Genomic DNA, 22,485 nt, shown 5'->3' on the forward strand with positions numbered 1-22,485 from the left:
TGGCAGAGAGGCAGAACTCTGCCAGTGAAAGTGCTGAGTTTTGCTGACTAACTGTTGACAAAACGCATTTTGTGTGTGGATGTTCCACCAGTTTTGTTGTCAACCTGGGTTTTGTCATCAAAACTTGCTAGAGTAACTGTAGCCAAAGAGTAGTTATCAATAGTTTGCTGTCAAACTGGTAAGGTGTATCTCGTGGGGTTCCATCTGCGTCAGTCCAGGGTCCAGTGGTATTTAATATTTTCATTAATGAATTGGATAAATGAGTAAAGAGTATGCTTAAAAATTACAGGAGACACCAGTCTGAAAGGGGTTGTAAGCATTTTTGGAAGACAGGCTTAGAATTCACAACAACCTGAACAAACTGGAGAGTTAGTCTTAAACCAATAAGGTGAAATAAAAAATACAAGTGCAAAGTACTTCACTTTGAAAGGAAAAATCAAATGCATAGCTACAAAATGGGGAACAACTGGGTAGGTAGTAATATTTTTGGAAAGGGTTGTAATGAATCACAACTTGATTATGAGTCAGCAATGTGATACAACTGTGGAAAAAACCTAGCATTATTATGGTGTATATTAAGTGTTATATACATAAAACATGGGTGGTAGTTGTCCTGTTGCTTGGCATGGAAGTACCAGGTCCAATTTTGGGTGCTACATTTTAGGAAAGGTGGACAAATTGAAAGGAATTCAGAGGAAAGCTGGGTCACACTGTGGTCTGGGATACAGATAGGGATATGCATACCATTGAGCATGCTGATGAAGTTCAGAAATCCAAGGGTTGCGAAGTCAGTGGACCATGGCTCCCTGTGCCCCCGGGGCCCTCATGCACCCCATAGGGGCCACCCCCCCATGATGGGCATGTGCTAGGGTGGGACAGCATGTTTCCCAAGAAAAGGTTCCTGTCTCAGCCCCTCATCCCTTTTCCCTACCAGTCCCCTTGAAGGTCCCCCCCCCATGTCGAGCCCCACCCCTGCCAGTCTGGGTGAGGCCTAGGGATCCCGGGGCCTTACTTGTATGACTGCGGCCCCAGCGGTGGACCTGCCAACCCTGAACTGATTCCCAACCAAGCGGTAAAAGTCTGGAGTGGCAAACTTCCATAGTGCCATGGCCACATGTTTCTCAGTGGGGATGGCACGTTGCATCTTTGGGTCCTCCTGGGGTAGGGTGGGGGTGAGCCAGTGCAGAGCTCAAAGAACGTGGCTTTAAACATAAGAAAGTTCTGTACCCAGTGCTGGTCTGGGTCCATGCCTTGGTGCTCAAGGCATGGGACTGCCTCGGGCGTTGTGCTATCACTCCTGCCTGTGTCATCCCTCCTGGGGCTGCACAGGCTTGGGGCTGCAGGGAGTAGCTATTGGGAGGGAACCCGTTAAGGGCATGCAGGGCTGACCATCCCAGAAGGTCTTGCTGGCCATGCGGCCCCTCTCTGTGGGCTTCTGGATCCCCATCTGTCAACAGAGTGGCCTGGCTGTGTGGATGCGCTCTGTTGACAGAGTGGATTGCTTTGCCGAGCCACTTTTATGAATAGCTGCAGTCTGATGACAGAGGTTTTGTCGACACAACTCTGCCAACAAATGTTACTGTTGACAGATGCTTGTAGTGTAGACGTAGCCTTCCTGTTTTGCCTTGTGTTCCTTCCCCACTATTATTAATATTGTGTTCGAGTATAAATAACCCCGTTTAGTGAAGCAAAATAAGGATTAAAGAACTCATCCTTCTTGATGTCATCTGTTATTGGTCTACTTCCTTGCCAGCTAGAAGACCTATACTTCCCATCATCTTTCTCTTGTTCCTCATGTAAAGAACCTCTTCTTACTGTATTTTATGTCCCTTGTTAGGTGTAACCTATTTTGTGTCTTTGCTTTTCTTGTTTTGTCCCTATATGCTTTTACTATTCTTTCATACTTCTTAGCAATTCTGCCATGTTTTCACTTATAGGATTCATTTTTTGAATTTTCAGGTAATTTTAGAGAACCTGATGGAGCCATACTGATGTCTTACTAGTCTTCTTATTTTTCTTTGCTTCAAGAATATCAGGTCTAAAGCCACAACAGCCTTGTCTACACGTGCACGCTACTTCGAAGTAGCGGCACTAACTTCGAAATAGCGCCCGTCACGGCTACACGTGTAGGGCGCTATTTCGATGTTAACTTCGACGTTAAGCGGTGAGACGTCGAAGCCGCTAACCCCACGAGGGGATAGGAATAGCGCCCTACTTCGACGTTCAACGTCGAAGTAGGGATCGTGTAGTCGTTGCGCGTCCCGCAACATCGAAATTGCGGGGTCCTCCATGGCGGCCATCAGCTGAGGGGTTGAGAGACCTTCTCTCCAGCCCCTCAGCTCAATGGTGGCCGCGTGGAGCAGCCCCTTAAAGGTCCCCGCCCCCTCCCTTTCTGTACAGGAAGCTGAGAGAGCGTGCAGGCAGCAGCAATAACACGCGGCCAGCCTGCACGCTCTTCAGCAGCCCCAAGAACCCCCCAGCGCTCCGATGGCCGCCCGGCAGCGCCCCCAGGGGCCCCCCCCAAGGGGAGCCAGGGCAGCCAGGCTGGCAGCCAGGCCGGCAAGCGGCAGCGGGGCCCCTCCTGGACGGAGGCCGAGCTTCGGGACCTGCTGGGGCTCTGGAGCGAGGAGGAGGTGCTCCAGGTAATGGGGAGCAAGAGGCGGAAAACGGATGCGTTCGCTCGGCTGGCCGAGTGCCTGGCCGCCCGGGGTCACCCTGCCCGCACTCTGGGCCATGTCCGGAGTAAAGTCAAAGAGCTGCGGCAGGGTTACACCCGGGTCCGGGATGCGGCCGGCTGATCTGGGGCCGCCCCCGTCACTTGCCCCTTTTACAGGGAGCTCAGGGACATCCTGGGCCCCCGGCACACCTCCTCCCCTCCGGCCACTCTTGACACCTTGGCTGAGGAGCCCCAGCAGGCCCCGGAGCTGGAGTCCATCCCGGAGGTAAGCCCCGCACCCCGGGGGCCCCCCCTGGAGCCCACCCCCGGGGCATCGCAGCAGGAAGAGGAGGAGGAGGAGGAGGGGGACTCCTCCTTCGCTGAGACGGGGCTGCACATCCTCCTCCCATCCTGGAGCAGCAGCTGGGTGTCCCCGGACCATGGGAGTGGACCTACAGGTATGTACACCCCTGGGGTTGAGGGGTGGGGGTAATAGATATGTGGCCAGGGCCCTCCACATGCCCAGATGGCCATGGCCCCAAGGACAGCAGTGCCATGTCCCTCACAGGAGTGCATCAGCCCCTGCCCCCCCCCAGCACGACAGTGCCATGCCCCATCCCTGGGGCAGGGGGGAGCGGAACCTCTAGGGTCCCCCAGGAGGAGGGGGTGGGACACCCCGCAGCAGCAGCAGCAGCAGCCGCAGCAGCATGTGATGGAATGGGGGGAGTGCAAATGCGAGACTCAGGCTAGATATGAGCAGCGAGCTGAATAGCTCCCAGGGGCAAAGGATGATCCTGGGGCTACAACTGGCAGGTGACACCTCTGCCCTGAACAAAGAGGAGGGAGGAGCCGAGCTGGCTTTGAATCGGGGGGGGGGGGCGCAGTTAGAGGCTAGGGGAAGGGAGAGCTGGAAGGCAGCCAGCCTGAGAAGGAGGAAAGCTACACCCCAGAGGGGCACCCCTTGGGGTCTTCTCCCCAGGATGGGTTGGAAGGACTGTCTCTGACTGCTGTACTGTCACTCCTGGGAGAAACTGGGCATCTGTGGCCTAAGAAACCTCTCCTGTCAGACCCTGCTGAGTGAAGTGAGAGTCACTCCCACCAGGGGACGGGGTGCAGTGCAGGGGGACCCGTGAACCCCATCACAGCAGCATCTCCCGGGGATGGGGAACCTGCAGCACAGGGGTGGGGGGAAAAGGGCCACGGCTCGGGGCCCACACTAATGCCTGTCTCCACTCTTCTTCCCCCGTCCTGAATTCCGCAGCTGCACCATCGGATGGACCGGAGAGCGCTGGCGAGGCTTCAGTGGTCCCGGAAACCCCTCCGGGGCCATCGCTCCAGGCAAGCCCCTCGGCGGAGGACCGACCGGCCCCACGGCGGGCAAGACGGCGGACCCAGCAACACCACACGCCGGCGACGGATCCCCAGCTGCTGGCCATCCATCGTCGGCAGCTGGAGGTCACGGAGCAGCGTCTGCGGGTGGAGTAACGCCACCTCCACCTCCAGGAGTGGGCGCTGGCCTGGCGCCAAGAGGCATGGGGGGCCTACATGGATACCTTCAACCGCCTCGTGGACTGCCTGGCCCCTCATGCCGCGCCGGACACCACTGCGCCCGCCCTGAGTGCTCCACCCGCTGCTCCGCTCGTCGCCGCGCCGTCCGCCGTCGCTCCGCCACCGAGGGCCGGACCGCTGAGGGACACCTGGGGCCAGCTGAGACTCGCCGGACGTATCTTCCGGTCCGCCCGGCCCCCAGCCAGCCCCGGACAGGGCTGCGGCCGAGGCGGGGCTCCCGGCTGCCCACCCCCAGTGCCGGACTATAGGGGCGTGGCGTGCCCCCCCCCCCGTATATAGTTTTGGGACTTATTTAGTTGTGCCCCCTGTTTGCCCCATCCCCCCCCATGTAAATAGTTCTCCCCTTCCTTGTAATCCCTGTTTTTCTGGTTTTTGTACATATAATATATGCAAACTTTTTTATTATTCACTTATATAATAGTTTAGTGCTCAGCTGCCTCCTGCATGGCATGGATCAGGGCAAGCCCTGCTCCTGCAGGGAGGGCTGGGTGGACCTCTGGCTGCTGGGGGTCCATGACTGCGTCGCCCGAGGTCTGCGTGCCTATGGCTCTTCAGACCGCATGCTGTGCAGGCTGTGTGTGTCTGGCAGGGGCCCTTTAAGGGAGCGGCTAGCTGTTGCCCCGGAAGCGCTAGTCCGCCCTGTGACCCTGTCTGCAGCTGTGCCTGGCATCCCTATTTCGATGTGTGCTACTTTGGCATGTAGACGTTCCCTCGCAGCGCCTATTTCGATGTGGTGCTGCGCAACGTCGATGTTGAACATCGACGTTGCCAGCCGTGGAGGACGTGTAGACGTTATTCATCGAAATAGCCTATTTCGATGTCTGCACATCGAGTGCAGTATTTCAAAGATGGGTGGAATGCAAATAATGAAGAGGGTAAGGCAGTGGACAGTTGAAAGTTGAAGCCAAATCAAATCAGAATTTTTTTAAAGCAATGAGGGTAATTAGGGTAATTACCCATTGGAACAAATGACCCAGGGAAGTGGTGGATTCTTCCTGGCTGTTTCTACACAGGCCGCTTCCTTCATAAGTGGCATGCTAATACACGGAGCGAATGGTGCTAATGAGGTGCAGATGCAAATTCCCCACACCTCATTAGCATAACACCACGTGATTTGGAGTCCGGAAGACCATCTTCCAGACTCCAAAATGCCATGTAGAAGTGCGCGGGCGGGGGGAGGGGGCTGCCTTCCGGAAGGAAGTCCTCCTTCTGGAGGTCCCTTCCTCCCAAAAATTTTCAGGAAGAAGGGGCTTCCAGAAGAAGGACTTCTTTTTGGAAGACCTCTCGGGGGCCACGCTTCTTCACGGCATTTTGGAGTCTGGAAGAACGGTCTTCTGGACTCCAAATCACGGGATGTTATACTAATGAGGCGTGGGGAATTTGCATCCATGCCTCATTAGCATCTTTCGCTCCATGCATTAGCATGTCACTTCCGAAGGAAGCGGCCTGTGTAGAAACGGCCCCTGTCTCAAGGTCTTTAGAGCAAAGCTGTGTGCCTTTCAGGAAGATATGCTTTAAGCCAGTATTTCTTAAGTTCCAAGGAACGCCAGTGTTCTGTGAACAACTTGCAGGTGTGCCGTGAGGGTCTGACACCTTTTTGACATACACTGATGGCATGTATAAGTTATTAAAACCAGATACAATGTTACTTCTTCATTTCTTATGGTACCTTATTAAATTACTTCATTGGCGGGGGGGTTGTCTGACAAATTTTTTTGAAGAAAATTTTCATAGATATTCTGCATTGAAAATATTATTTGGTGTTTCACAATCTCAAAAATTTTAACAAACATTGCTTTATGCACTCACAAGTTATCCTTCAGTTAAGGACAAATTATTATACTCAACACAGGCCTGATTGTCTGAAATTTAAGGGCTTGTGATGTATGTATGAGGTAAAACTAGATGATCTGATGGTGCCTTCTGGTATTATACTCTATGAAGGTATGAATACTTTAGAAATACTGAAGTAGAATAGGGTAGGATTTATCCTTACTTATGCCACTGTACTCTAGGATAATTAGAATGATTCAGCATTTACAGGTTTAAATTAAATTAGGGCATGATTTGGTGTCTCTTTTTCTCTGGATTCAAATATTGATACACAGATGTTCACATATAGTGAGCAATAATGGGATTATCTATTGTTCAGCAAGATACATGGTGTTGCTACAAAAAAGTAAAATATTGATTGTTTCCATTTGTAGTTAAAAGCTGAAGTTATTTTCACATACACATAATCAGAGCTAAATTCTGTGTTAATTTAGGTGCTGTTCGCAAGTGAATTCAATGGTAGTGAAGATTCTGCAGCTGTGTAGAATTGGGTCCTCTATCTTTAAATTCTGACATTTTCTTGCAGAATACAAAGATACGTGCTTTTGAAAATATTAAAAAAAAATCAGAGCTATACTTAGCAACCAGAGTTGAATGGAATCTGAATGAAGATTTGAAGCAATTAATAATATTCTTGCTTTATTCTTGCTAAGCCAAAATACTCTATCTAGAAATTTTATATTTTCTTCTGATATATTAAGCTGTAGATTCACAATGACTAAGATAGAGACATTTAAAAATTAGGCAATAAATAATGCAAAATACAATTTAGTTTAATCCTATAAAATACATGAAGAAAGTTAGAAATAACTTTTAGCATGACAGTTCCTCAATAATAGTAATGAATGATGGAGTTCTTTACAAGACACCTCATCTTTTTATGTCTAATATAGATATTAGTAAAATTACATTATATTCAGAATAAAATTGAGTTACAATTACGTGTCAGTCTGAGTGTATTTGGATATTTGAAACTGACTTTGAAAACTACAAGGACTATGATGAGATTTTTAAGAGTCTTGCCCTGAAGAATCTTTTCCTTTAATAGAAATTGCATATCACGAGAAAGGTAGTTTATTTAGAAATGAGAGGTTGGCTTGAAATACGCAAAAAATACCAATTTGACTTGGCACCCTGTTTGATGGGTTGCAGATGACTTTGTATTGTGAACAGTGACAGGTGGTAACAGTTAACTGGATGCTTAGAAAGAATTGTGTTAATGATTAACAGTCACAACCACAACAGACTAGGTTGCTGTATTCTGGGTCTTCTCTGGTGCAATCTGAAATCAATTGGGTCTTGTGATCTTCATGGCTAGACTACTGAAATAAGAGCTCTATCCTGATGAAAACAAAGACAAAACTACAGCTCTAACTCAGTTTTCAAATGATCTGATCCTAATGAGGATTTAAAAATTATTCTGTTAAGCCCATGTAACTGGACTTGTGTGCAGATATTCATGGTTGTCATAGAAACCACAGGGCACCCCAAAAGAGGCCTTGCCAGCGTGAGCATTGATATCACCAGAACAATAATCCTGGGTGAGTGCAAAGAGAGACTGGACAAGAAATTGGTTTGCTTAAACTGAAGCTGTAGTTTGGGATATTCTAGTTATTTTCAATTTTTTCCCATTCAAGGATTTAACATGTGGTAAGTACTCCCCAGTGAATATGGACATAAGAGGATAACCTTCAGCATGCAAGTGACATGGGTTTCATATTGCCTTTCTGCCTCTCTTGGTTAATGTGCATAATTAATACTTTAAAGATATATCTTAAATTGGGGGCTTTAGTAGTTGTACATCTGAATTAAGACTAAATGTAAAATGTTTGCTCATAAAGTGGGGGTGACAGACTGTATCTGGCCTTTACAGTTTTTGATGGATAAGTATTATCCTGTTCAAGTTTACCTGAAAAATACTTGTGGGACTGGTGATGTAGTTTGTGAGGCAAAGGAAATGGTCTTTGAGGTATGGAGACACCCACTCTGCTGTTGGTTTAAGGCCTATGATTAGCATGAATTTGATCTTCTGTCGCCTCATAGGGTAGTGAATCAAGCTAGTGTTGTCTGTTTCTAGCAAAACCAACAAGAAGTCCTGTGGCATCTTATAGATAAACAGATATTTTGGAACATTGCTCATGAAAGCTTTATGGTCCAAAATATCTGTTAGTCTATAAATTGCCACAGGACTTCTTGTTGTTTTTGAAGATACAGACTAACTCAGCTACCTCTCTGATACTTGTTTCTAGCAAGTTTCTCTCTCATTAGACCACCTGAGCATGGCAAAGTGGGAGCATAGTTCCTCTGGGAAAGGGTTGTAGCCTGGGGCTCTATAGAAAGCCTGTTGAGAAATGGGGCTGTGTATATTAAAATCTCCTCTCCTGCACAATGGGGAAAGAACTGGAGAAGCTTGAAGGCCATGAGTGATTGCTCATAGAAAAATGGGCAAGTAACCCACTTGTTTGTTTTCTTTTTCTGTTATGTGCAAGTGTGTACATAATTTAAGAAAGACTTTGCAAATCTGAGATGGGGCAAGTCAATTTAAGAAGTGACTGAGCGGAGAAAAAAACAGTGGCATGGGAAATTAGTTCTATTGCAAACAAACGTACAAAAAAGTCCACCAAGGTTATGTCTCATTGTTTTGTTTGGCCTACTACATTGCGTTAGATATATTTATAGATAGAAGGTGATATTTGAGAACATTCATATAAAGCAAAGAAATTACCAACGGCAAAAAAGATTAAATCCTTAAACCTGCAATTTGCATACTTGATTACTTCCAAGCAAAAGATGGGTTGTCAGTCACCCTGCTTGATTTTTACAATGTTGAAAATTACCCAATACATGAAAAACAACTCAATTTTTACAATATTTCTAATTTGTCAGTTGCCTTTCCATGCCTTTTGACATGTGACTAACACTTGTGTCTTTTTAACTTGAGCACTGAGCCGGGAGCATTTTGAGAGATGCAAGTGAAACAAACAGAAATAAATTGTATATCTTGCAAAATCACAGTTTCAGTTGAAATAATGGAAGAATTCACATATTGAAATATAGCAGTTTTTGTTTTATAATCCTTTTTGCTTTCACATTCATGCATATGTTTAAAAATATTAAATAATCAAAGATACAAATTCTGTGACTTTTTGGAATTCCTAAATAGTGGCTAATACATCAGATGAAGCTTAGAAAAACACCAGTTATCTATTTACAGGAAATTCTGCATCACAGTGATATCTTTTTTCCCTTTTTCACTTTCATTTGAAGCCTATTATAAAGGTTTTTTTGTGCGATTTTGGCATTTTTAGCCTAATGCAGGAGCTTGTGCCTATAGCTTTCCCAGCCACATAACCTTCAGCGAAGTCCTATCTCCATCCAAGTGAGTTGCAAAACTCCCACTTCTTTCATTGTGTCTAGGATTTTACCCCAGAACCCTGTAGATCCAGGTTTGATTGAACATTTATTACCAGTCTCTCCCATATCAATCCTATTCAGGAAGAGAAGTGAGCACTCTGTTCTGCATATTGCAGTGAATCCTTATTGTTGGTTTGTCTGTTTACTCTAGATGGGACCTCACATAGGGTGACCATATCTGGACAGGGAGATGGAGAGTGGGGCAGCTCTTCCAAGCCCCGGGGAGCCGTGAAGGAGGCGACAGCTGATGGCACTCCCTGGGAGGCCTGGGAAGCAGCAGCCACTGATGATTCCCCGGGATCCCCGGGGAAGGCACAGCTGCTGGCCCTCTCCTCAACCCCTGGGGAAGCTGCACACATTCCCCCTACTTCCTCAAGGGGATGGCTCAAATACGGGGCAGTTTGTCCCTTTTAAAAAATAAGTCGGGATACCAAAAAAGGTGTGACTGTCTCACCTAATATGGGACGGATGGTCATCCTAACCGTATAACTTGCTAAAATGACTAAGAGTTATAAATCTGGAAAAAAAAAATCCTGCTGTGGTTTCACAGGAGGATGTGTACAGTTCAGTACTAGAAAAGAGAGTATGCCTGTCTAGGAGTAGGTGAAAGCTCACAAAGAAGGCCTGGTTAGCCCCTTGCTGGGACCCAGTTGTTGATGTACCTCAGGAGTCTCTGTCACTTAAGTATCCCGAACAATCTTTGCCTTCCCCATTGCAATCTTTAGGTGAATGGAAGGGGACAGAAATGTTTGTGATCTTCAGGTTTTTGGTCCTTTACTGCTTTTTCTGGTTGAATTCTAATATTAATCAGATAGGCAGGAAGATACTGTAATGTTTGGGTTGTGGCCCATTTGGGTGTCGTTCAGCCAGGGAAGAATTGTAACTATTCGAAGAACAAACTTCTGTCACAATAGAATGTCTTTGGAATTACTGAGCATCTCTAGTATGTCAGATTCATTCTCATGAACTTATAAGGCTGAGTGTATATGGCCTTTGCTGGCATTTGCAGAGTATCTAATGTAACAGTCTGCAGCTGTTAGAGAAAGAGGTTATAACTCTGTTGGAAATGGGGACATGGAAGAGGATCTCCCTTGTATCCTTTAGTTCACTGGTTAAGGATAGTATGCAGATCTCCCACGTTATGTAAACATCCTAACCTCCCTAGGCTATAGAGTTATTCTCACTTTTCCCTAATCCATTCATAGTTGGAATTAATAATGATAATGAATAGTCTTTGAGTTGCGACAAAGAGAGTGAGATCTTGGAATGGGTTAGTGATAGGACTCACCTAGATTGTGGGAGATACAAACTCCATCCCGGCTCTACTTGAATGTGGGAGATACAAATCAACCTTGGTCTCCCACATCTGGGTGAGTTCTGTCACCATGGCTTAAATCTTATAATAGAGATCCTCCTCCTTCCCCATATGATCTTGAAATTCTAGTTTTCCTCTGCTTTTGGTAAATTCCCAAAATAGAAATTAAAAATTTTGATTTATAGAATCATTGAAAATGTAAGTGTTTCATTTTTGGTTTGATCTAAAACCAAATTTACTTCGGAATTGCCAGTGACCCAAAAATTCCATTATTCACCTGGTTCTAGAAGCTGATGTTTTCTTAAAATTAAAGTTATTTTCATATAATATTGCAATGTATGTACAAGAGAAGAACAAAACAAACAAATGAAAGGCTTCCCAGTAATAAGACAGAGTTTTTGGGCACAGCTAGAGAAATCAATCCAGGGTACCTTTGCTTAAAATGTGGGCCACCTACAACACAAGGCTGGGATTTCCTTCTCGTAAGGCAAATCCAACGAGCACAACAGCACCTCTGCCAGCCCCACTGGCTAACCAGAAGCCACACATGCAAACCCACAGACTTCTCAACTGCTGTACCTGCCCAGACCAACAACCCCCAACTTAAGGTGAGAGGCTCTTAAACCTGTTTCACTGAACACCACACAGATTCTCCCAGACTCCAAAGGGCCCAGCCCCAGACCCTGGTGTTAGCCGGTGGCTGGGTAATGTGCGGTGAGGTACTCCCCTGGGTCCTAAACAACCCAGTTTTTTACTGTTAGAGCAGGCAGCTCCTAGCACTCTCACCCACGGCCAGGCTGTGGTAACCAAATGGTTAAAGTTCTTTTTGTTGTGCCGGCTGTGTTGCAGTGACAAAAGGATAACCGGGTCAGGCTCAGAGCTTAACTAGTTACACGTTTATTTAAGCTACAGTTGTAAGCGTGCGGTTACAAAAGGCTATTGTTTACTTCTTATATGCTAGCAAAGTACAGGTGTTAACAAGTTACGTTACAATCCAATACAAAGATATCTGTTACCATCTAACACAATGATATCTTGACACAAGGACATCTAGTTACAGAGCTCTAATTCTTTAGCTGTGCACAAAAAAGTCGGAGACCTAGCATGGGTGTATCTTACCCTCTCTGCGTCTCTCGATACCAGCGTAGGCAAGCCGGATCGGTCACTCAATTCCGCTGAAAGACAAATACGAGGTTGGGCGTCCCCAGTTGTGGATCTCGGGAGGCAATCACCTGACCCGACCAGCAGGTAGTTGGTGGAATGCACTCAAAGTTAGAGTTCTGCTGGGCCCACCTTTTATATCCCTCTGGGTTACGTATTCTCTTTTTATCTATGGTGCCAGATCATACTGGTCTGTCTTTGTGACGCCAGTTTGTTACAAGGGCATTTCTTACTTAATTTGCACTTGTAAGACAGGAGATAAGCAATTTGAGAGTACAGGACATTCTTTTTGTGTGGGCGGGGCACTTCCCCTTCTGGGATAGTTGTGTGGTCATCATATCCATCAATGCCAGCTGGGGTGATTTCTTGAGGGGCCCCCCCACCCTTGTTGACAGTTAGGCCTGTTAGCCTTCTACCTGTACTTTCTGCTTCTCAGGGTCATGATGAGCTAGCACATCTGGGCCTCAATGAGGGCATCAAAGACTGTGCTGTCAGCAGCTGTTTCCATGCCCTGTGTGCTCCTCAGTGGGGGGGGCAGCGAGCAAGCTGGCTTGTAAGGGGGAGACTTTGTCTGGCTACACCTGGTTAATGTATACTTGGATCTTACCCAAAATAGCATACTCACCAATACTTTAGATCTAATATCTAAAGGTTTATTAATAAAAAAAAAGAAAGAATGGGGTTAATGGGAAGAATTGTTAAAGCAATACTTTACATACATCAGTCATAACTACTGATGCAGGCCAGCGGTGTTGTTTGCCAATTGTTGAAAGTCTCTGAAAGTTCATTTCAGTTTACATAGATTCAGTCACCAAAGCATTGTAGATCCGGCCTGCTGGGGTATGCATGCTGGCACATGGACCCTTGGAGACCAAAAGACAAAGGGTCCAAGATGGACACTGCTAAGTCCACAGCATGGTTCTTCATTTGTGTTGTCTCTTGTGTTCTCTCTCAGTTCAGGAGCAAAGCCATGCTTTCACATGCAACTATTATCTACAGTTTAAGCTTTTAAATAATAAGACTTTGGTGTATATAATATTGAATATATTGTCTAGAATTGTTGTAATCATTAATGATGGTATTGCTGTGATGGTAATTAAAATGTTAATACAGGAGTATAGCAGTAGGAGTTCATTAATGAGTAAGAGTAAATATTTTGGCTTAATTGGAAGTTACTAAATCTGAAATTAGGAGATTCATCTTGTACAATAAATCTAATAACCCTCTAACTAGAATAAAACCAAGAACCATTAAATTAAAAATAGTTGACCATAGAAACACTTTATCATTAGTTACACTATTATGTAAAAATGTTACTGTTAATAAGTTTTTTAGAGATAAATCAAAACTGATAAAGTGAGGAAGGCCCTTCTTCGACTTATTGTAGAAGTGAAGAGTGGTGATGCTGCCTCCTTTATAAGTTGTAGCCCTTTGTATAGGGCACTCACCTAGCATTTGTGCGATGCAAATTCAGTCTTCTAAGCCTGATCCAGAGAAGAAATTTGTTTGGGTCTCCCACATTGTAAGGGAGCATTCTAGCCACTGGGCTTTGGGATGTCCTGCTGTAGGTATCTCTCAGTCTCTCCTGTGCAACCTGTTCCACTGTGTGTTTTTAAAACAATCATTGGTGCAAGGACATAAATTTGAGTCTCCCATTTAGTAAATGAGTGCCCTAATTACCAGGCCATAGAGTAATTCTCAATAGCTGTCTCTGGCTCAGTGTAGAAGAGCTTCAACAAGAGAAGCTTGGATAGATGTGCTCCTGATGGGTTTATAGCTAAGTGGTTAGGGTATTCTTTTGCAATATGGGAGACACAAGTCCATGTTCCTGCTTCAATAACTATTTAATTAGCTATACACATTTTAATATTTGGCAGGGGGTGGAATTTGTCCAGCTCTAATTCTGAAAGGACATTGTCTATTTCTTTCCTGATTTCCTAAGTTCAAAGTGCCAAAGTTCAGTCAGGATGTTGGGCACAGTTTCCAAGCATACACAGTTGTGGAACCTCAGTGTTTTAACAACCTTTCAGGTATTTGGGAGGATCTAATAAGTAATTCTAGCAGGAATTTATGCCTGTTCTGTTAAATGCTTAAAAATTAATCACGATTAATTGCAATGATAAACAATCATTAAAATTGTTGATGTTTTCTACATTTTAAAATATATTGATTTCAAATGCAACACAGAATACAAAGATCACTTTCTACTATTGTTTTTATTACAAATACTTGCATTGTAAAAAAACAAAATAAATAATATTTTTCAATTCCCCCACTACAGGTGCTGGAGTGTACTCTCTTCACAAAGAAAGCTGAAGTTGTAGGGATAATGCTCTCCACTTCTTGTTTACAATGTCACCTGAAAGCAAAAAAAGCATTTGTGTGGTACTGCTTCATTGCAAGATGTGCCAGATGTGCTAACAATTTGTATACCCCTTCATGTGTGTTCAGCCGTCATTCTGGAGTACAAGTGTTCATGCTGATGAGAGGTTCTGCTCAATAATGATCTAAAGCAGTACAGACTAGCACATGTTCAGTCTCATTTTCTGAGTCATATGCCACCAGCACATGGCTGATTTCCTTTTTTGTCGTGGTTTGGGTTTTGAAGTTTCCATATCAGAGTGTTGCTCTTTTAAGATTTCTGAAAGTATGCACCACACCTTGTCCATGTCAGATTTTGGAAGGCACTTGGGTTGAGTGCTGTATCTATCATTAGAAATTTCACATTAATAATATCTTTGTGTTTTATCAAATCTCCAGGGAGAGTGTTCTTAAAAAAAGCAACACGTGTCTAAGACTGCTATAACATGAAATACATGGCAGAATGTGGATGTAACACTGCTACAAAAGTGCCATGCAAACGCTTGCTCTCCCTTATGAACAAGAAATGGCAACATTATCTGCTATAAATTTAAACAAACTTGTTTGTCTTAGCCATTGTCTGAGCAAGAAGTAGAACTCAGTGGATTTGCAGACTCTAAAGTTTTACATTGTTTAGGTTTTGAGTTCAGTTATGCAACAAAAACGACATTTGTAAGTTTTACATTCATAATCAAGCAAATGCATTACAGTACTTGTGTGAAGTGAATTAAAACATACTATTCCTTTTATCATTTACAGTGCAAACATTTGTAATAAATAATATAAAGCAAGCACTGTTCATTTTGTATTCTCTAATTAAAATCAATGTAAATAAAATGTAGAAAAACAGCTATAAATATTTAATAACATTATTAGATATTCTATTATTGTTTAATGGAGTGATTAAAGCTGGAATTAATTGCAATTAATTTTCAATGTCAATTATTTTTGAGTTAATTGCATGAGCTAACTGCAATTAATTGACAGCCCTAGTGATTTGTTAAGTTGTGGCTTCCCCCCCACCATTATAAATTATTGCTTTTGTGAACTAGTCTAGTGATGTAGTAGTGTATTCATATAGATATCTATGTGTAGCAATTGTAAGCTAATCATTTATTTTATTTTATTTTATTTTGTAAGTTAGGTACTTAGTGCTTTTCTGCAATTTCTGTTACAAAGGTATTATAATATCATGCCATAATAATCAGATTGTTTCAGTTGACAGTTTTCTTACTTTCTTTAATACTATAGGAAGTTCCACCACCAGGATCCTATGAAGTTCAAAAGTCATTTGAGAAGTCACATAGTAAAAGCCACTACATGCCTCCCCGAAGCACATTGGCCAAAAGAAAGCATATGTCTTTTCTCAGTGCAACACCTAGAAAATATTTATCCAATACTGAGACAAATGTACCAGGTAAGTTTATTACTGTCTTTCCTACTAAAACTGTAACTAAAACAGCTAAAATATTATACTTCTTGAGAACCATTCCAGAAATGTTAGTGTTAAGTCATTTAAATCGAGTGATTCTAGATTGAGATTTTCAAAGGAACCTATGGAAGTTAGCCATGTCTCATAGGATGCAAATCCAAGCCATAATGCCAGTCATCCAGTAGAGCCAACCAGTCAGTAAAACAGAAGCACAGAATCAACACCTGCTAAAAATGTCATTAAATAAAATCATTTCTTCATGAGGGAATTAATCTAAGGCTATCAGGTAATTCTTTTTACTGGTCAAATGGAAATTGTTTAACTAATGAAATAAGCAATATGAGATTGCATCCTAAGAAAAAATTGTTTGCTGTTGTGTTGTAGCTATGGTTTTTCCCATATATGAGACAGACAAGGTAGATGAAGGAATACTTTTCTATTGGACAAATTTCTGTTAGTGGAAGGTACAAGTTTTTGAACTACAAAGAGTTCTTCAGGTTTGGAGAAGAAAGCAGAGTATTAATTTTTAAACAAACAATATGCCTATTTTATATTTCATTTTCTTAATGGTGCCTCTGAATCCTGTTAATATATAGATTGTTTCCAATTAAAAATATAAACTTTGTTTGTTGTATATGGGTCAAGTTTGATTTTCTTGTCAAAGTGTTGATTTACCCTTACTACTGATTGGATATGAGAATGTTTAATAGCCCACATGTTGCACATTTTCTCAATAAGAAAAGTTACCTAGGAAAATAAAAACATATTCCCAGCATCAAGTTAATAACTTGCAGCAGAAAAAATTCTTTGTAATATGAGTCTCAGTAATCATTGCAGAAATGGTGGTAAATTCACCTCTGTCTTTTGTTTATATAATGAATCATAGATCAAGTGACATGAATGGTTTTAAAGTTGCACTGCTTCTTTATTAAAATATAAAATCGGTGTGGGGGGTGTCTCTCTTTGCCTGTCTCCACTAATCAGGTGTTTAGGTGGATTCAGTATGTGGTTTGCTTGGCTTCTCTTATATAGGCCATAACTTAGGGCATCTCTACAATTAATGGGAGATGGACTCTAAACAGAGTCTGGTAAAGGTGTGCAAAGTTGATCTCTCTGGGGTCCACAGTTGACCCCAGTACTCCTGCTCTTGCAAGGAGTAAGGTAGGTTGACAGGAGAAACGCTCCCATTGACCTCCCTCAATGAGGACAGATCTTATATTCAACTGCAGATACGTTGATTCTAGCTGTGCAATTGTGACTAGTGTAGACCAAGCTTCAGAGTAGCTCTTCACTGCCTGTCTCAAGGGTTCAGCTTGCTCAACTGAATCCTCTTCTTTTCCCCCTGCAATGAATATGGGAATATGGCCAAAAAGCCAGCAGCCAGAAAATAAGAGAAATGGGATTTCACTGGTAGATCCCAGGTCTATAGAAAAAAGTCCTGAAGTCTAGCCAATCAGAGCAGTGGAGCACAGTGCCTGGGAGCAGGTGAAGGGTCACAGAGACGTGTTTCTGGGGGTGCTGCAAAGTACACTCCAGACAGCTCCTTCACCCCCTCCCATCCAGATCCCCACTCCCACCTTCTTCTTGTCCCCTCCCTCCCAGACCCTTTCACCTCCACCATGACCCCTCCCTTCCAGACCCCAAACCCTCCTGCACCCTTCCTTTCACCTAGACCCTCAACCCCAGCTTGCTTTTGTGGCTTTTCCCATCCCACTCCTACACCTCCTGACTCCCCCAGATCCCTACTTCTGTACCCCACTCCAGACCAGATCACGCACCCTCAGCCCACTCCTGCATCCTCCCTCTGGTCCAGGACCCATAGCCCTAGCCCCCATACACTCAGGGACCACAGTGAGGTTTTTTTTTGCTTCCCATTTCTGTGGTCCCCAACCCAAAAAAGGTTCCTACCCTTGTTATAAGTGATTTTTTTAGGTCCACATTATAAACTGTTCAATTCTCTTGTGAAGTAGAACAATGTAAACACAAATTGATACCATTTCTTGGAGAAAGGTAATTCAAAAAGAATCATTTCAGAAAGTGACTTTGAGGTGTAGGTTTTTGAATATTCCCCCAGGAGATCTGGCAAATAATTCTTTGTCATGCATTTATGTTCAGAAGATTAATCCCTTCTCACAAGAGAGAACATCTGCAGCTTTGAGTTTATTGCACTAAATATCAGAACTATTTTTAAATTAGCACCTTTGTTTATACAGTCATTTAAATTATTGCTTTGCTGTACTGAGACCAGAGTCAGCATCCAGATCCACAATGTTTATAATCTAGATTTTAGGTAGATGAAAAAAAAAGTTATAGAATGTTGTTATAAAGCACAATTAAAGTATGGAAAGTGTGTCATAGTAGCCATTCATCTGTATTCAATTAAAATTATTATAATCTAATATAAAATGAATTTGAATTTGTTTAGTGAAAAAATATCAAATGATGTGGAGGAAATTATAAAGCAATCTTCTTTTAATGTAGCAAGTTTTCCTTCATAGCTTTGCAAATGGTTTTATGATATAGCCTCATTTGAAATGAAATGGAAATAAATAACTTAAATTTGCAAAGGATCTACTGAAGGTTTACTTCATAGTAAATACAGGTCGTATTTGGCTTTGGCCATTTGGCTTTATTTGCTATTAATAACATTTACAGAGAGCAATATGGGGAAGAAGTATAAGAAACCTGGAACAAACATTGAGCTAACAGTTTGAAAGGCTCAGGGTTAAGTCTCAGTCATTACCAGAAATATGTTACAGTTTGGTATGGGCCAAACCTCTCTAGTCCAGGACACTCTGGTCTGGCAACATCCATGGGTCTGGCATGATTTTAGTTAGCTAGATGTCCCCTTACCATGGACCAAGTGGGTCTCAATGTTCTGTGCTGTTATTTAATTCTAATTTACCCCTAAATGTCATCTAAGAACCCAGTGAACCTTGGCAGTGTTGGTAATGCTGCTAGACAATATTGACCACCTGAGATTCAGCAAATTCTCTGGTTCAGCCCTGCTCAGGTCCCAAAGGTGACATACTAGATAGGTTCAACCTGTGGATGCCTTATACAGCATCAAGTACATTGACATGCTTAATGATCAACAATAATAACATGGGACAGAACACTCTATTAAAAATATCTCCTTCATAGGGAACATAGTTGAATCATCCTCAAAGCATCCTTGTGTTTCTAGTCACAGTCTGACAGAAAATTACTTTAGGTAACAAATAGAATTTATCTTTAAAATTAATTGAACATTTCACATGAAGGTAGCTTTGTCCACTTTTTCAGTGACTACAACCAATATCTTTGATATAAAGTCACTGTAGTATGAAAACTAATTATTTCTTCTATAAACTTGTTGGCTTGTAATGTTATATACTTGGAAATATGAATTTTCTACAGCATAGCTGAGCTACCAGGCTATCAAAGTATGCCAATGGCTCAGGTTCTAAAGGTTATGTTCATCGTTTATTTATGGTAGTTAGTACTTGCTTAGGCAGTGCTCCCATTAGAAAAAAAAAGAATTCTTGGTGCAGCTCCATTGGAATTGCTCTGGATTTTCACTGGTGAAAAAGGGCTAGGCAAAGTGTATCGTCTTGAATTAAAAAATGCTGCTTGAATATTGAACTGAACTTCAGATTAGTACAGTGTATTTGTGAAAGGAAATATATGGTCTCACGTGATTACAATATCAACAAAATCTGTCTGCTTCCACTACAAGATTTTTTTCTGTTTCTTCTAACTGGCAGGTGGCAGGTGTGTTGTTGTTTCCCATTGACTATTGTCATTCATATTTTTTGCTTGCTACATAAAACAGATCTTGTTTGGAGTGGTACTGGGACATTTTGCAGGGTTGTATATGTTACAACTTTTAAGTCCTTTGTGGATGAAAGTCCAGAAACTGAGTTACAAGTCCACACCATTTAGGCTTAATCAGTATTTGTTGTTTTGATGGTGTGTATCAGTCCCACACTGAGTCCAAGCAAACTAATCTGGCTCACCTGTTCAAGGAGGCTCTGCCCCTATGGTCTTGCTGGCTGTGTTCCAGCTGCAGGCTTGCTATAAAGGCATGTGGAGCCAGTCAGTCTAGGTTGGCTGTTGCAGAAGAAGGCTGTGTTGCAGGACCTTCAAGAGAGGAAGCACCAATGGTCTGGGCCATGGGAGCCAGCCCACAAGAGACTTCTGGAGAAGCCCCAGTTCAGAGGTAATAGAGGAAGAGTACTACCTCAGGAGACTGGTAAGAAGCAGCAGCTGTGGGGGGTGGACTGGTAGACCCCAGGAGCTTGGCATGTTGAGGTGGGATTCCACACCAAGCTAGTAGTGGACCATTCCACTGCTGCCAGGGCCCTGGGCTGGGACCCGGTGTGCAGGGAATGCCTAGGTCCACCTACTCCATCCTAACCTACCCCATATGGGGATTTATGCCTATTGATTGTTTGCTCTTCACTAGGCCATATTACCCTGAGGCTGCAGAGGGAATCGAATTGATTAACTCTGGCCACGAGGCCATCCTTCACTTTAGAGAGGGCTCTGTATTGACTCTGGCCGAAGCTTACCCTGCCGTGGAAAATGGGGGAACTTTGAATAAACCAACCCTGACAGTCTTCAATACAATTTATGACAAAAATTAGTGTACTCATAATATCTGGGCATATATTTATGTCAGGCGAATAAGAATAGATGAGATATTACTTTTAACTGGGTCCATGTTACCACCTTTGGTGATCATTATCTCCCTCCCTGATCTTCTAGTCTGAGCTTTCAGTCCCATCCTTCATTTTCAAGTCTGGGGTTTCTCCAATTTGGGCCTATGTTATAGTTGTCTACATTACAGATTACTTAGTCTTTATCCAGTGTACTTTTAACGCATCAGCCCTTTTAGTGATGGGTAACTCATACATTACATACCATATATACCATACATTGCACATGTACAAGTTTCAGTGACTCAACTTCTGTATTTTTCCTGCTGGTGTTGCTTATACTAGGACATGTTTTTTCGTGTTGCCCTGCCCAGGATCTTCCCAGAAAAGGGGCGTTTTTATTTATCTTTGTGTGCTTATGTATTGTTTGCTTACATCTTCCAATATAACATGTTGCCTTTGTTCTATTAACAATATCTTGTAAAGCAGATTAGCAATTTATATAAAAGAATTGGCAAAACCACGTTTACATTGGCAAGGGCTTGTCCTAAGTGTTACCTCATCTATATTCATTCACTATCCATACTTATAAATCATTAAAAACATAGCTGTCAAAGCTTGTAGTCTCACTGTTAACAATTTTTTAATATATAAGTCAGTAGTTTTGCTACCTTTTTAATCTAATAGAAAAGGGATGGGAATTTATGAAATACATCATGATTTTTTAATGATAACATTTCTTGTCTTGTTTAAGCCTGAGTTTTCATTCAAAGTCCAGGTGTGTTTGTGACTCAATATAAAGAAGCTTCATAAGAAATTTTCCTGTGAATGCATGTTAAGGAGTGTCTCAGATTTGGGAGCTTGATCTTAAGTTGCTTTTAATGGTACCCAGCAGTCCTGGTCTTACATTTATAACACTTCTCCCAAAATGTGAAGGTTGGCATATGTAAAGGTATGTCTATACTATACAAGTAGATTGAATTTGTTAAGGTCGATTTTCTAGCACACAATTTTATAATGTCAAGCGTGTATATTCGTACTGGCACAATGTGTCCCCATTAGGGTTGCCAGGTTTGACTTTGACAGCAATACATTTTGGTACCTATACCACAGTTTCTGTTGCCACATTGTATTTTGGGTTTCTGTCCTAGTGTCTGACAGGACAAAATATGCCATGCGTGGTTCTGCGTGTCAGATGTCAGCATCTCGTACTGCACTTGTCTTCTCCCCCTCCCTTTGGACTACCACAGCAAAAAGTGTTTTTGTGCCTTTTTTTTTCATATCCATGCACCTGCCATTGCAAGGCTAACATCGAACCGGTACAGCTTAAAACTGTTGTGGCAAGTATTATGAGCACCTGACACAATGTGTTGCAGTATGTGCAGAGCCTAAGCAACCATCAGAGCGATGAGGACTCCAACGAGGATGCTGACATAAATGAATGTGAGTCACTGGAGAAGAGGAACAGAGAGATGCTGGCTGCACTCAATGCTTTGTACACAGTGGTGTGCCAATTTGGTGTTGTGAACCAAGCTCAGACTGGTGAGACCACATTCTTCCGCACTTATGGGATGATCAGCAGTGGCTACAAAAGTTGTTTGTTCTAAGGCCACTCTCATGGAACTTTGCAAATTGCTGTCCTCTCCTCCCTGAAGTGCTGCAATACCAAAATGAGACCTGTTTTGACAGTTCAGGAGCATGTGGCAATACTCTGTGGTAGCTTGTAATGCCAGACAGCTACTGGTCAGTGGGCAAACAATTCAGTGGGGGCTGCTGTGATCCAGGTAGTCAAGGCAATCAGTACCCTTCTGTTACAAAATACAGTGATTCTGGGAAATGTGCAGGACACAGAGGATGGTTTTGCCCTAACTGAGGTGGGCTGATAGATAGAATGCACATCCCTATTTTGGCACCAGATCATCTTGCCACAGAGTACGTAAACTGCAAGGGTTAATTCTCCATGGTGTTGCAGGCATTGGTGGACCACAAAGGTCATTTTGCTGACATCAGTCTGGGATGGCCAGGAGAGGTGCATGATACCCTCATCTTCAGGAACTTTGGTCTGTTCAAAAAGCTGTAGAATGGAACTTTCTTCCCAGACCAG

The 22,485-nt window shown here is 43.1% G+C and overlaps 1 protein-coding gene across 1 annotated transcript in view; it reads left to right on the forward strand.

Annotated features, from left to right (window-relative positions):
- The window catches only part of STPG2 (sperm tail PG-rich repeat containing 2), a 400,844-nt gene that overhangs the window by 132,217 nt on the left and 246,142 nt on the right, over positions 1 to 22,485 (forward strand). Inside the window, exon 11 of the mRNA XM_074993576.1 lies at positions 15,561 to 15,726. Coding sequence (XP_074849677.1) covers positions 15,561 to 15,726 — 166 coding nt within the window. The remainder of the gene's footprint in view (positions 1 to 15,560; positions 15,727 to 22,485) is intronic.

This window comes from Carettochelys insculpta, chromosome 4, assembly GCF_033958435.1.
Source record: "Carettochelys insculpta isolate YL-2023 chromosome 4, ASM3395843v1, whole genome shotgun sequence".
NCBI classification, from domain to species: Eukaryota; Metazoa; Chordata; order Testudines; family Carettochelyidae; genus Carettochelys; species Carettochelys insculpta.